Here is a 15,246-nt window from a genome sequence, read left to right on the forward strand (position 1 = left end):
TTTCATGTAAAAATAAATTTTGAACAAAAACAGCCTAAAAATCTGGAATATGAGATTCCAGCATAATATTCTGAGATTTTATAATGTGCTGGAGTTTCAATATAATATGCTGGTAGTTTATACGTAGGAGCTTCATAATCTCGCATATTATGCTAGAACTTTTCGGGTGATGGAATTCCAACATAATCCCGCATATTGGAACTTGGAAGTTTATATGTAGGAGCTTCATGATCCCACATATTATGCTGGAACTTTCGTGTTTCAGCAAATCAGTGACTATTTTTCAATGACTTTGCAATCTCGGGCTATTTTTTGATTACCAGTCTAAAAAATGGCTAGCTCTTGCTATTTTCACTATATATACATATTCCGGACATTTACTGAGTTCCTATGCGCCCGTGGATTAAAACTTTTGTAGACAGTGAGTAACCCTCACGAATTATATTCAAATGGTTGCCGTTTGTAAATAAAATAAGTCTCTTCTTTACTCTAACAAGATTAGTTCACATATTTTGTATGAACAAAGTTGTCCATAACAGAAACCAAAAACTTTGTTCTACATTCCCCGTTATATAAACTCAAAAAACAATAATGCAACTCTCAAGTTCATATTCCAATATGGCTATTCTTGCAAAAACTTTACCCATTCATTCTCTAGCTTTACTTATGCTCATTTCTGCATCCACCATACTATTCCAGCATGCTCAAGGCCAATCAATTCTGACGCCATGTGCGGTCACTTGTGGCAGAAAAGCAGTCGGTTGTGTTGTTAAATGCATCTCAGCGCCAGACAAATGCTTTCAGGATTGCGCCGTTGATATTATCCATTGTATGAGTTCTTGTCTCACTCCAAGCGCGCCACCACCAACGGCTATGAGTTTGGACACAGACGACAGTCAGGATGGAGCTAGCATGGAACGTACCAGTAACTTCGGTCTGTTTAGGAATCCACTGAATGCGGACATATAATAAACTCCAGAAACTCTAAATATATCTGATTCATTTAGACTTTATCTGAAAATCATTCTAGACTTTATACGTGTATACTATAATTATACACGTTTATATACATATTATTCATGGATATGCATAAATTATACAGTCGGTGGGCAGTTATTATGTTAATTCTTTACATTGAGCTAAAGTAATCAGATATCAACCAAAGTAAACTGAGATCAAGACAGAGAAAGTAAATTCTCAATAAAAGTAATTTTCATGTGATTATAATAATTTCATTATTAGACTTAATGGACCTATTGGCCAAAGAGAGAAAGTATTGAAATATCAATTAATTACCTTTTTTCAATATACTTTCTTTCTCTCTCCTTTTTCTTTAATTCCTCTTTCTTTTTGTGGTTTTTTTTTTTGGGGGGTGGGGGGTGGGGGGGGGGGGGGTAAAGATATTAACGAGAAAAGCATAGCCATTTTTTCCAACCACGTCCTCGGCTGCTATTTCTCTCTGTTTTGCTGGCTCGTGGAGTCACCTCTTCAGCCCAAAGTCCTTTTCTGTCCGTCATTTAACCCACAAAAACAGAAAAAGGGCAAAAGCTAAATTTCCATTCGGTTCCAATGGAAAAGCATAAATATAATAAAGAAATTTAAAAAAAAATTAAGTACATAATATTAATTTTTTTCCCGAGATAGAAGGAGATCCATGCTGATGTGTAGAGTTACCCAATACCTATGCTTGTGGAAGTTAGCAAGTAGCAAATGTGATGATCGAGGTGCACGCAAGATGACCCAACTACTATTGTTGTCAAAAAAATTGTAGGCGTATTTGAACCCTAATATCCCATAGTTGTCACCCACTTTATTAACCGTTAGGCTACACCGTCGGGTGCCTTCTGGAGTCTACCTTTCTTTCTCATCCCTTTAAAGTTTAAAGTAGTATCTGTATCGGATTTCGCAAAATTAAGACATCAGCTTCGATCATGACCAAAACCCGGGATCATCTGACTGAATGGTTATTCCTATTCCTTGAGTGGTGTCCGGGGCAACTTGCGTGCACCTCAACTGTTACACCAAGTACATGCTACCTCCCACCAGCACAAGTACCGGTTAACTCCACCCACCAAGAAATGTACCTACTATCTGCTTCGATCATCCACATAACTGCACAGCTCCATTTAACTATGGTCCAAGGTAAAACCAAAAGCAAAAATTAAGGTAACTCCAAATACTCTTGCTAAGGATGTTGAGAGAACAGTCCTACAATTTATACCATATATGTCCTACTCCTTCAAAACCTTAAATGAGCCTGAGGTTTGGAATGCCTCGAGCTCGAAGTCAAGCATACCAATGTAAAACAGAAACCAAGTTGTGTATCTGCTACAAGTTAATGCAAATCAAGAAAACACAAAAAAAACACATATAAAAGCATAAGGAAGAATTTGGAATATCAACGAAATTAGTCACTTGGAATACAAAACAAAAAAGTTCAACACGTCATAGGTTCACAATACCGAATTCAGGAAGAAATTACTAGGAGTTACTAACAATCCAAACTACTAAGACAAGGAAGAGGGCAAACAGGCATATACTGAAGAACAACACTAAGAACCATACGAATAGGAAAATAGGCAAGCGCTGAGACAGGTAAATATGTCCTAATTTGAACAGAATCTCAGCAAACTTATCTGCCCTGTTTCCTTCTCTTCGTATTTTTACTTCTAATAAAGATTAAAAGTTGGATTCATCAGTTCTCACTTGGCCATCATGACCTTGACGAACTCCTCGTAGTTGATCTGCCCATCGCCGTCCACATCAGCTTCACGGATCATCTCATCGACCTCTTCATCTGTAAGCTTCTCGCCTAGGTTTGTCATGACATGACGAAGCTCAGCTGCTGAGATGAATCCGTTCTGATCCTTGTCGAACACTCTGAAAGCTTCCTTGAGCTCCTCTTCGGAATCAGTGTCCTTCATCTTGCGAGCCATCAGGTTAAGGAACTCTGGGAAATCAATGGTCCCATTCCCGTCAGCATCAACTTCATTGATCATGTCTTGAAGCTCAGCCTCGGTTGGGTTCTGCCCCAATGACCGCATTACAGTTCCAAGCTCCTTAGTTGTGATGCAACCTGCAGCAGATATGGAGATAATTATTGAACAGTTATAGCCATAATTCAAATTGCTTATAAGACTTACTGTTTTTTCCTTATTTCCCTAGGTTAGAGAAAAAAGTTTAACATGAGACTTAGACCGGTTTGTTCTCACAAAACGAGTATAAATCATCTGAATCCAACAGAAACACACATTTGTATCAGATATGAAACCGATGAGTGATGTTCAAAAGGAAGCATGTGAACACATAAGTAGGTTAATCACTTCAATCTGTATAGAATAAAAAACAGCACTATCCTTTCTAAAGAGAATACAGACATCAAGATTTGTTTGGTCGGCAGATTCATGACAACTAAAAAAGGTTTTTCTATCTTCAGGTGCAAATCACTGCATAAAGCATTTCTCCTTTTTCCAATCTTGACATAAAGCAAACAAGTCGATATCTTCGCTCTTCTATATAATAGAATTATTTAACTTATTTATTCACTTTTATTTTTATTTTGGCATATGATAATGACATGAGTTGAGCTTAAACTAAAAAACGAGGTCAGTGAAGATTTATATAGCCGACCCCAACTTGTTAGGAACTGAGGCGTAGTTGTTACTGAACTTGCCAAAAAAATCACAATACGTTGTTCTTGCCAAAATAGCAGCACAGTCATCTTAATCTGAGAAGGAAGCTCATTTGTATCCACCAGCTCATCCCCAGAATCCATAAAAGATAAGACAACAGAAGAAAACTACTTTGTTTAAATGACATACATAATCTGACTAAATAGGAATTAAAGTGATATCACGATAAACAAGCATATGTATGTACACGCACACCGACACCTGTATACATAGTAAGTAGGAAAGGACGTTTTACAGTGACCATCTACTGATAAGCTTTCTACATTCACCAGAATAATGAACTAAATTGCTCCATAGTTCAAATATAGAAGAAAGGACATCAGCTTTGAATCGGTCTCTGAAAAAGTAACTTGTACCAAAACGTCAGAAGAGAATTCAAGTAAACACATTTCTATAAAACCAAGTGTGAAGAAATTATGTACATGGTTCCATAAAAGACTTGCATACACTTTTTGGCGTTATAGCAATGTATGGTAAGATACCAGTCTACCAGTATAAACAAGTTTATGATATAGAGTGAAACTGATTAACAAATCACAAGAAACAAAACACGAATCAACAAGAAATCAACAAATAATAGAAAACACCTAAAAGGTACAACCTTTTCGGGCTTGTCAACTGATTTCAATCAAAACCAACTTCAACCAGCTCCCATTGTGATTGAAACCCAAAATAAGAAGAATCAACCTAAATAGTTGCCCACGCAACCGTTTAAACTAAAAAATCGGCTAATATAATATATGCGTAATCCATGTATAATATGAGTATAACCATGTATGATTAGTGTATAATCGATGTATATAAATAGTAGAAGTAATCAGTAAATTCAGCCGGCTATTTGTGTAAAGATCCCAAACAAGAATTCAATTCGTCAATGCTAAACAGTCTTCGAGATCCCATGAGGACTTGCCAATAATTTCTATGCAAATCATAATTTTTTTTTTTAAACCCCTCCCAAATTAGGAGGATCTATAGTGTTTCCACACTTCCCCTCCATGGTGACTCGAACCCAAGACCTAACGGTCGTAGGTGGAGGTGCTTTTACCAACTGAGCAAGCCTCACTTGTCAAATTGAGCTATTTAACAACATTAAAACCCACTACTTCGCATAGATAGGTCATCATATCCATTTATTTTAAGAACTGAATCAAACCCCGAGTGCAAAATCAAACCAATATGAAATAAATCGAAATAACAACAAAGAGGATCCAATGTGATCAAAAGTGTAAATTTTCTACATAATGAAATCAAATCAAATATTCCCTCTGTCACCAACTTTATACGATAGTATTACTATTCAAAAAGTCAAACTAGCCTTTCTTCACTCAAGATTCAAATATTTCCTATGTAGTTATAACAATTTGTGACCAAAATGTAAACCCATATTGAATTAATAGCGAAAATTAGATGTTTTGACTCTCGTGCTTTGAACCCTTCACTCTTTTCGAAAGTTACATCAAATCAACCATAGATCACAATTTTTTAAATAACGGTGGTGTTCTGTTTAGCTTCGGCGCACCTCAACTATTTCACCTAATACCTGTCTATGTCAGCTTAGGCATATAGGAACTCAAACACAAATCACAAATCAATCAAAACAAGAAAGACCCGTAATATATAAATACATAAATTTGTAAAATACATAGAACCAAGCACTGGATCTGAGAAAAAATGATAATAAAATGAAAAATAATTTTAAAATATGCATAAAATATTACCATCTCCGTCCTTGTCAAAGAGACTAAAGGCTTCTTTGAACTCAGAGATCTGATCGTCGGTGAGCTGATCCGCCATTTTTCTCTCTGAGATTTTTTTTTCTGAAAGGGAAAGAGAAAGTTGCAGATTGGGAAATTGGAAATTGGAGAAGTGTAAAAGAAGAAAAATGAAAGGCTGAAGAGTGGTTATTTTCTTAATGGTTGTAATTGTGCCAGTATTTTTGGGGTGAAAAATATTTTAGAAAAAAATTCTAATATGGTCGAAAATTTGTCACAAAGAGCCTATAGGTGGATCGAGGAAATACTAATTCATACCGGATATTTACACAAAAATAAATAATTTATTTTAGTGATAAAAATATATAATATAAATATTAATTAATCATGATTAAATGATAAATTAATATATATATATATATATATATATATACACACACATGTTACGCATTGTTTAATTTGATGTAAATATTGGATAATCTAGTAAGGCTGCGTACGATAAACTCTTGTGGTCCGACCTTTCCCTGGACCCCGCGCATAGTGGGAGCTTAGTGCACCGGGTTGCTCTTTATTGGGTACTCTAGCATTAGACGACCTTGATTACTAATTAATAAGTTGGAGGTTCGACTCACGTAAAGAGTGTGTAATAGCAAATTAAATATTTAAAATAATATTTAAGTGAAATGGTGATTATGGAAAAATTTTCTATATTCATGATCAAACAAAAATATTTGTGCTTGAGTTTTTCATTTTATTTTTATGTTTTAATCTTCCACTATTGATTTTATAAGTTCATGTTTAAGTTGTGCTTGAGTTATTCATTTTATTTTGTAACTTTTTAATCATCTCCAATTGATTCTTTAACCGTACATAATATGGAGTTTTAGTATTTAAAGTAATAATGATCTTTACATAAATCTTTAAACTTTTTTCTAAGTGAAATTCATGCTCGACATAAATATTGGTACTTGAGTAACTATTTTTATTATATTATCTTCATTTGATTCTTCATAACCCTGCATAGCATATTTTCTTGAAAATCCATAAGTGTCACTCTAATTGGGTTAGGATTTAGTATAATGTTATGGAAAATGACGTTGTATAGCCGCTGTAAAAATAATAGCCGAAAAATTATATATTTTTTGCATATATATACATTCTGCATGTTATATACAAATTTTATACACTTTTTGGCTACCAAATATAAATAATTTCTGGCGCGAACTAAAAGTGATAATACCCCACAAATTGCTATCTTACGCCAGGACGCTCACTTATAAGTATAATTATGCTCTATACATTTAGGGGTCATTTGGTTCAAAATCAAGATATTTAAGGATTATAATCCTAAAATTATAACTAGGATAATAATCTGGTAATCGATCCTAATTTCTATATGAAATAAATTATATCAAGTGAGTTTTTCAAGGACCATATAAACTTTGATTTTTGGCGAACGCAGCATCAACTCTTCAACACCCAACCGATCAAATCTATCCTTGGGTTCGATCCAACAAACGATTCCCTCCCCGAAATAGGGATAATCGTTAGGTCATGAATGGAATGCGAGGGTTCTTCCACTAATTGATCTTGACCGCATCTTCCCCTGGAGGGGTAAATTCACTGGGTGACTCGAAAGCAGGCTCTTAAAGACCATTCCTAACGCGTCAGTCATTTCGCTTCCAAAGAGCTCCCTAAAAACGTTGCCAATATCGACAGCAAGCAGAGCCGAAAACAACCGCACTCAGCACACCTCTGAATTCTTCTTGACACGTGGCAGTCATTAAGTTGATGTAGTAGCTTTACATTCTTTAAGCTTTTGGCGAACTAAACGATTGACTAGAATCAGTTATTTTATTGCGCTCTTCGCGTTCTTTATATCTAGCAAACCTTAGAAAGGAAAGGGACAAAAAGTGAGGTTAATCTTGATTTCTTTGGTTAGTTCTTGTCATCCCATGGAGTTCATAATTGCATAAAAAGACTCAAAGTAGTGACTGCGGTGCGTTGAGGCACTTTTTCTACGGTCCCCAGTCCCCATACGCCCGGTCAGAAAAGAAGGTCTTCAATCTTCACATTTATGCGTGTTTGGAATATTTTGAGTTCAGCTTTGAGTGGTTGATTTTTTCCAACTTAATAATGATTTAGATAATACCTCCAACCAAACACTTGATAAATTTAATCTCAAATTTATATCGAGATAACCACAGAATTTCTTGAACCAAACGACCCTTAATGATATAATTCGGGTCGAGAAGAGCTGTACTTTTACGTTCAGTTCCTATTTGTAATAACGCTTCTTAGTTTTCTTTCCATAAATGCATCTGTTTAGCATAATAATAATAATAATAATAATAATAATAATAATAATAATAATAATAATAATAATAATAATAATAATAATAATAATAATAATTCGGTATTTACATATCCTCTTACATTATACCAAGTCAAGGGAAAGCTTCAAAAGATCAAGGATCAAGCTAGAAGATGTAATTGGCAGCTACATTTGCAATTAAGATTATTGCGGCTAGCTTTGTAATTAGGCTAGTTTTATTATTTGGTTTAGTAAAGTTGGAAATCATAGGTCGTGGTTTTTAATTCCTTTAATAATGAGTTTTTCTCGTAAACATCGTGTGTCATTTACTTTCTGTCTCTTTACTGCAGAAATAGATAGAAAACTTGATTCTTGGACTCTTAGTTTCTATCCTAGGCCAAATCAATTAAATTTCTAATGTAATACTACAAGCAATCGATTTAATTTACTTTCACGAGCGTAAATAATGGATTTCGGTTATAGCAGCAAGAAAAAGTAATGAAATCAACTGCATAGGGGCATAAGCAAAAGTTTTCATAAGTGGTGCCGATAGTTAAATAAGTTAACAAATGATTAAATCACCATAATGACATCATATATAAAGAAATACAATTCAAGTACACTGCTATAAATGCTCCAGTTTTTTCAAATTTAAGGTTTAAAGGTTGTTCGAATAACCCAATTCTAGAATAATTTTAAATTACATGTTAATAATTATGTGCCTGCTCAAGTGATTTAATTTTGCCATTTCGGATACGGGGTCGAAGGTTCAATTCTTTTTAGCTATAATATTTTCCTAGAAGAAAGATAAAATTATAAAAATAAAAGTATCCTATAGAACTCAATACCATGTCCTTTTTAATAAATCTGAACCTTTGAACCAGCTAGCCAAAGCCACTTTTATGTTAAATGGTGTTATTCCTCGAATATGTATTAATATTTGGATTTTATATTATTCATAAATATATATTTAATAAATTTTTCCGACGAAGCGGTGTCGGGTAATACCGTTTCACACCAAATGCCTCCGCCCCCGAAAGAAAACGAAGAGAGATTCTTATTGAAAATGCTTCTTCTTGAAGATATTGTCCTTCTCAATAAAGTATATCAACATCAGTAGAGTAGGGTTTATATAATAAGAATTCACCATAGTTGTCCCCTAAATCTAATATATCGTCTATCCAATATCCATTATTGCCATAACTAACTTATTCCATGTGTTATGCCAAAAGAATTTGTAACTAGGGGTGGGCATATATCGGGTAAAACCGATAATTCGAACCGTTAATTCTTTATTGGGTTATCGGTATTGGGTTATTGGGTTAACGGTTCGGTAACGGGTTAAATTTTTTTTATTGGGTTATCGGTTCGGGCTCGGTTTACATTTTTGTTATTGGGTAAAAACCGATAGCCCAATAAGAATGATATAATTTACTAGTTTACCCTTAAGTATATACTAGGGTTATTTATTTTCCTAATTCCCTCTTCACTCTTCAGTCGTTTGTCTCTCAGTTCTCATTCTTGTTTCTGTCGCAGCCCCCAAGAGTCAAGACGCAAGACTCACCACCAGTTCTCCGCCAGACATCAGTAGATACTGCACAGAAGTGGGAGCGTGCTTTTGTTAAGAAACAACAAAAGTTGACAGTTTACACGTTCTGGCAGTTTGATTTCTTTGTTTTATATATTGCAATTTTTTTTAGTTGTTTTATGTTATCGGGTATACCGATAACCGAACCAATAACGATATATAACCGATTAACCGATAACCGATAATCAATATCTTATCGGTTTGGTTATCGGGTTATGATATTTGTAAACCGATAACCGATAGGCAAACCGATAATGTTCAAAACCGAGCCGAACCGACCGATGTCCACCCCTATTTGTAACTGCTCTGTAGTTAATGCCAAATTCTAACTAACCCGAGATATAAGAATTTTTTCTCTCTATTTCTATATGTGAGACTTCACGAAATTTTTTCTCGTATTGACTCTTTTTAGCGATTTTCAATACAAACGATCCTGGTACAAATAATCTCAGTTCGATTGATCTCGTATTCATTCTTATACTGTTATCCAAAAAAAACACACCAAACACAAACTCATATACCATCTATCTATCTCCCAAAATAAAAATAAATAATAAAAACTTCGGTTATTATGGCAGAAGCAACTAGGATAATATAAATAAGTTATACTATTATAAATCTTTGTTTGCATGACTTTCTTCCGCAAGCTGGGGCGTATGCACGTTATACCATGCGATCATGGGGCACTATTTGATCGAAATTTTTCAAAGGATATTCATAAATAAAAATATATATTAGGAATACGTATACAAAATAGCACCGCTTGTCATTATAGTTATTTATTTATTTTTTTCAAATTATGACATTGCCATTATCGGCAAGAATAAGGTAAATAATTAGTTTCCAGTTGTAGGAGCACCGAAACCATCATCTGCACTAACATCGAAACCTTCATTTGTAGGCGGTGTAGCACTACCGACGAAACCTACACTGACAGAAATCAATTCCCTACCACCACTTCCACCGCCGGAACCTGCACCAAGCAATCGCCTGCCAACCATACCAGATGTTTGCTCTATATCACTAACAATAAGAACCATAATTGAGACAAAAACAACAACTCTAACAAAACGAGATGAGATACTCATTACTATAATTTTACGTACTTTAATATGGAGTAATATTTATGAAGAAAAGGGAGAAGAGATAATAATTAAGAGTCCCTAAAAATTATGTGAGAATGTAATTCCTTGAGCAATATATATATATATATATATATATATATATATATATATATATATATATATATATATATATATATAGTGTTAAAATGGCCTCTTCTTTTATTCAATTAACTAGCCATGCCTTTTGTTTAATTGACCATGTACTAACACACGTATATTGTGGATTATGATAGGTATTCTTTTATTCAATTGTATTCGCAATGGCTCTTCTTTTATTCAATTAACTAGCAATGGCTTTTTTTTAATTGACCATGTACTTGGAAGCTTGAAATACTCGTACATTGTGGATTATGAAATATATCTATATATAAAAAATATACATATAATATGAGATTTGTTTGATAAGAGAGAGAATTTTTATGTAAAGAGAGACTATATGAAATTAAGCAATGCATAATAAGAAATATAAAATAAAGTATTAAGAAAGAATTCCCCTGTTTCATTTTGTATGACAAATTATTATTATTTTGAGCATTATAGTATTTTTTATTTGATCACGTTTTTGCAAACTTTTATTTTGGATTGTTAACTAGTTAATGAATAAAATGCACATCTCATGCCTTGCTTAATTTTATATAAAATGCACATCTCATCATTGGTGAATTCATCCGAATTTAAACTCTAATGGGTTCGAGCTAGGTATTCTAACAATCTATTATTCGTGCTTATATATTACTTAAACAATACACAAAGATGAGCCAAAAATACTGAGTTCCGATCTGCCCTGCTCATAGTGGAGGCCTTTAAAGGTCGCATGGAGAGTACATTTATTTAGATGCAATATAATAACGATAATTTTGACGTAGAGTCAGAAATCTACGAAAAAGTAATCAAAAGAATATAAAAGTTATAGTACACTAATATTTGGAGTCCGGAATCAAAATGTGGTTTTTTTTACTCAAAATACGCAAATAAGTGTTAAAAAAAAAGTTACCAAACTATATATAACGCCACAAAAAGTGGCGCTATACAGTAACGGTAACTGCACCGTTACTGTATAGCGCCACTTTTTGTGGCGTTATATATAGTAAAACTGACACATCTTACATAGCGCCACTATTAATGGCGCTATACCCCAAAATCCCATCTTACATAGCGCCACTATTAATGGCGCTATACCCCTTATTAAAAATCCTTCCGTCTTCTTCTTCTTCGTTTCATCTCCATTATTTTACTCCCTTTTGGTCCCCCCCGATTCTGCCCCATTTTAAAAAAAAAAAATTTGGGTCCCCCGACACATAAAAGTTGAAGATTGGTGGTCCCACTGTCGAGTAGAGCTTCGTGTTATTGTGGATTCACTTTTCCGGAGTCAAAATTTCGATCTATTTACATTCTGAAAATTCTAAATCGAGGTATTTCTTATTTTAAGTTGAAACTTTTATAACAATGCATATTACTTGATTTGTATGTGTTCTATTTCGGTTTGTGTTTATTTTTTCCGAAACTAGCATGTTAAATTTTATCCGGATTTAGTTTTAGTGTTGTATAAAAATATGTAAATTAGTCTAAAAAATATGTTTGTTAATATCCTCATGTATATTTATGTGTTTTTATGCCGTTTAGTTTAGATTATTTTTTAGCGTAGTAAAATGTAGACCTTTTTAGCGTAGTAAAACGTAGACCCTTTTAGCGTAGTAAAATTTAGAGCCTTGTAGCGTAGTATTGTGTAGTATTTTAGCTTAGAATTCATTTTGTTTAATTATCTTATATTCTAGCACGAAACCCATAATTATAAAATTTTTATATATATATATATATATATATATATATATATATATATATATATATATATATATATAATTTTTACAATTAATTTATTAAAAAATATGAATAAAAATTATAAAAAAAACATAAAATTATTAATGATAGTTTGGTACCACTGGGCCTCAGAAAATCTAGCACGAAACCCATAATTATAAAAATTATATATATATATATATATATATATATATATATATATATATATATATATAATTTTTACAATTAAGTTATTAAATAAATATGAATAAAAATTATTAAAAAAATATAAAATTATTAATGATAGTTTGGTACCACTGGGCTTCAGAAAATCTAGCACGAAACCCATAATTATAAAATATATATATATATATATATATATATATATATATATATATATATATATATATATATATATATATATATATATATATATATATATATATATATATATAATTTTTACAATTAAGTTATTAAAAAATATGAATAAAAATTATTAAAAAAAACATAAAATTATTAATGATAGTTTGGTACCACTAGGCCTCAGAAAATCTAGCACGAAACCCATAAGTATATATATAATTTTTACAATTAAGTTGTTAAAAAATATGAATTTAAATTATAAAAAAACACATAATTATTAATGATAGTTATTAAAAATTATGAATTTACAGTTGACGACATGGATGCACCTATACATCCCGGCCCTCGGACGTCGGAGCTACCACCCCTACAGCCCCAGCATAGATCCGAGCATATATGGGGGGAGAGTTGCTTACGCAGATTTTTCGGGGCAGGAGAGTGGATTTATTGTGGGAGTTTTTGACTCCTCCCCGCGTTCTACATCCCCGTGTGGTCCATCACCTGGAGGAGATGAGATTATATATGATCATTAGCATTGGCCGGATACAGCTCGACTATGCTTTGATCACGGCGTTGATTGAGCGGTGGCGACCGGAGACGCACACTTTCCATCTGCCCATCGGCGAAGCCACCATCACACTCCAGGACGTCGAGATTTTATATGGCCTGTCCACTGATGGCTTGCCAGTTTTACTGCCTGGGAATATGAGATATTTTAATCGGGATTCATATATGGATATGCTGCACAGGCTCACGGGCTTCAGGTCCGAGGACCCAGATGTAGCAATTGGGAGCAGTCGTATGCAGTTGGTCCCCATTAGAGACCACTTGGTGCAGATCCACGATACTATCACCGACGACTCAGCGGAGGTGGATGTGGAGCAATATACGAGGCTGTTGTTGCTCCTTCTATTTGGGGGGTCTTGTTCCCGAACACTTCGGGGAACCTAGTGAGCCTCCGTTTTCTGCATCATATTGCGGACTTCGATGATATAGTCAGCTACAGCTGGGGTGGTGCTGTCATATCATTTTTGTACAGGCAGATGTGTCGGGCATCCATGGGCACACAAAGAGACGTTTCTGGCTTTCTGCCACTTCTACAGGTGACAACTTATTCAAATAATATGTCCTTTAGTTACAATTCTACCTAGTTATAGTTAATCTTTACGTCAACTTTGTATGTTAGGTTTGGGTGTGGGAGCGATTTCTGCAGCTTCGGCCACCTCTACCACAGCTACCGGCTAATGTACATATTCCTGATCTCCCTCTAGCTTGTAGGTGGGTATTGCGTCGTAGACTTGCACGAGAGTATCATGGCCATCATAATCTCCTCTTCTGTAGGGATGTGTTGGATTTTCTAAAGGACGCACAGGTGAATATCTAACTAAACTTACCAATTATTGTTTAACTAGGTGTTGCGCATACTAACGGTTTGTGTTATTATTTGATAGTTCATCTGGATGTCGTACAGCTAAGAGCTGATAGGTACAAACCGATCCGAGATTTTGATAGTGGTTGCAGACCGTTGCACAAACCTCTTCGCCATCTGCTTGAACGACATACGCACCATGGCTGTGACGGGCAATCCTCTTGCCGACTTTAATAACCTGTTGAAGGATTCTGACACGTTTGTAGTAAGAATTCCCCAGTGTCTGCCACCATCTGCATGCAACGTCCACTTTTCAGGGTCATGTCGCATTAACCAACGATATGCTGCCTCGTCTTCTTGCCTGATAGAATCCATATGCCTCCGGAATTTATGTTGTTGGTGGTCTGTTGCTGCCATCCACATCAAATCATGTAGATCCTTTTTGGGATGTGCCTTTTTGAAATTGGCCTTAAAGTGCCTCACACAGTAACGGTGGTACGCATAAGGTTCTTGCTAGGCAGGAAGGTTCTCCACAGAACTTAATATACCCCCGTGCCGATCAGATATTAGACAAATACCTGAACGCTGTTTGACAACGTGCTCTTTCAGGTGGTTCAAAAACATTGTCCACGTCTCTGTGCTTTCATTGACACAAATAACAAAGGCTAGAGGAAATATCTGTCCATTAGCATCCACTACCACAGCTATCAATAGCTTGATATCGTACTTTCCATAGACATGAGTTCCGTCTATGGATATTACGGGCCGGCAATATGGAAAACCATCAATTGCTGGCTTAAACGCCCAGAACACGTAATTGAATATATATTCTGGTTTACCCGGACTCCGCTCAAACTTCCATTCAACAACTGTTCCGGGGTTAAAGTGCTGCAGTGCAGCCATGTACCTAGGCAGATCCGCAAATGACTTATCCCAGTTACCATAGACTATTTCAAACGCTCTTTTGCGCCCAAGATATGCCTTTCTTTTAGTAATTGTGTGGCCATATTCCTGGTAGACTGCTGTAATGCACTCTTTGATTTTATACCTTATGGACGCTTCGATGTGCGGAATAAGTACAAGAGATATCAAGTCAATATCCAAGTTGAAGTGATTCCCGTTGAAAGTGTCCATTTCGCATGTGTGGGTGGGAATGTATTTACCCACTTTCCACATACCTGTTTTCTTCTTCGACGCACGCAACATCCAATTACATGGCCAAAACCACCTGCGGCAAATAGCCTTGTATACCGTCGGACTTGACTCTGATACCTGCATCTCACGACA

General features: G+C 34.8%; 1 protein-coding gene across 1 annotated transcript; it reads right to left on the reverse strand.

Annotated features, from left to right (window-relative positions):
- Positions 1–2,396: 2,396 nt before the first annotated feature.
- Positions 2,397–5,593, reverse strand: LOC107800228 (calmodulin-7). The gene is made up of 2 exons (XM_016623379.2): positions 5,411–5,593; positions 2,397–3,076 (listed from the first exon to the last, which is right to left on the reverse strand). Exons 1-2 carry the CDS (start codon positions 5,484–5,486, stop codon positions 2,703–2,705), a joined length of 450 nt encoding a protein of 149 aa, XP_016478865.1. The 5' UTR covers positions 5,487–5,593; the 3' UTR covers positions 2,397–2,702.
- Positions 5,594–15,246: the final 9,653 nt, after the last annotated feature.

This window comes from Nicotiana tabacum, chromosome 22, assembly GCF_000715075.1.
Source record: "Nicotiana tabacum cultivar K326 chromosome 22, ASM71507v2, whole genome shotgun sequence".
In the NCBI taxonomy this organism is placed as follows: Eukaryota; Viridiplantae; Streptophyta; class Magnoliopsida; order Solanales; family Solanaceae; genus Nicotiana; species Nicotiana tabacum.

Excerpts from the sequence above, each read along its gene's own strand:
- LOC107800228 (XM_016623379.2), bottom strand. The coding sequence starts at position 5,486 with ATGGCGGATCAGCTCACCGACGATCAGATCTCTGAGTTCAAAGAAGCC. Across the intron at positions 3,077-5,410 it reads CTTTGACAAGGACGGAGATG|GTTGCATCACAACTAAGGAG; the intron begins GTAATATTTTAT and ends TATCTGCTGCAG.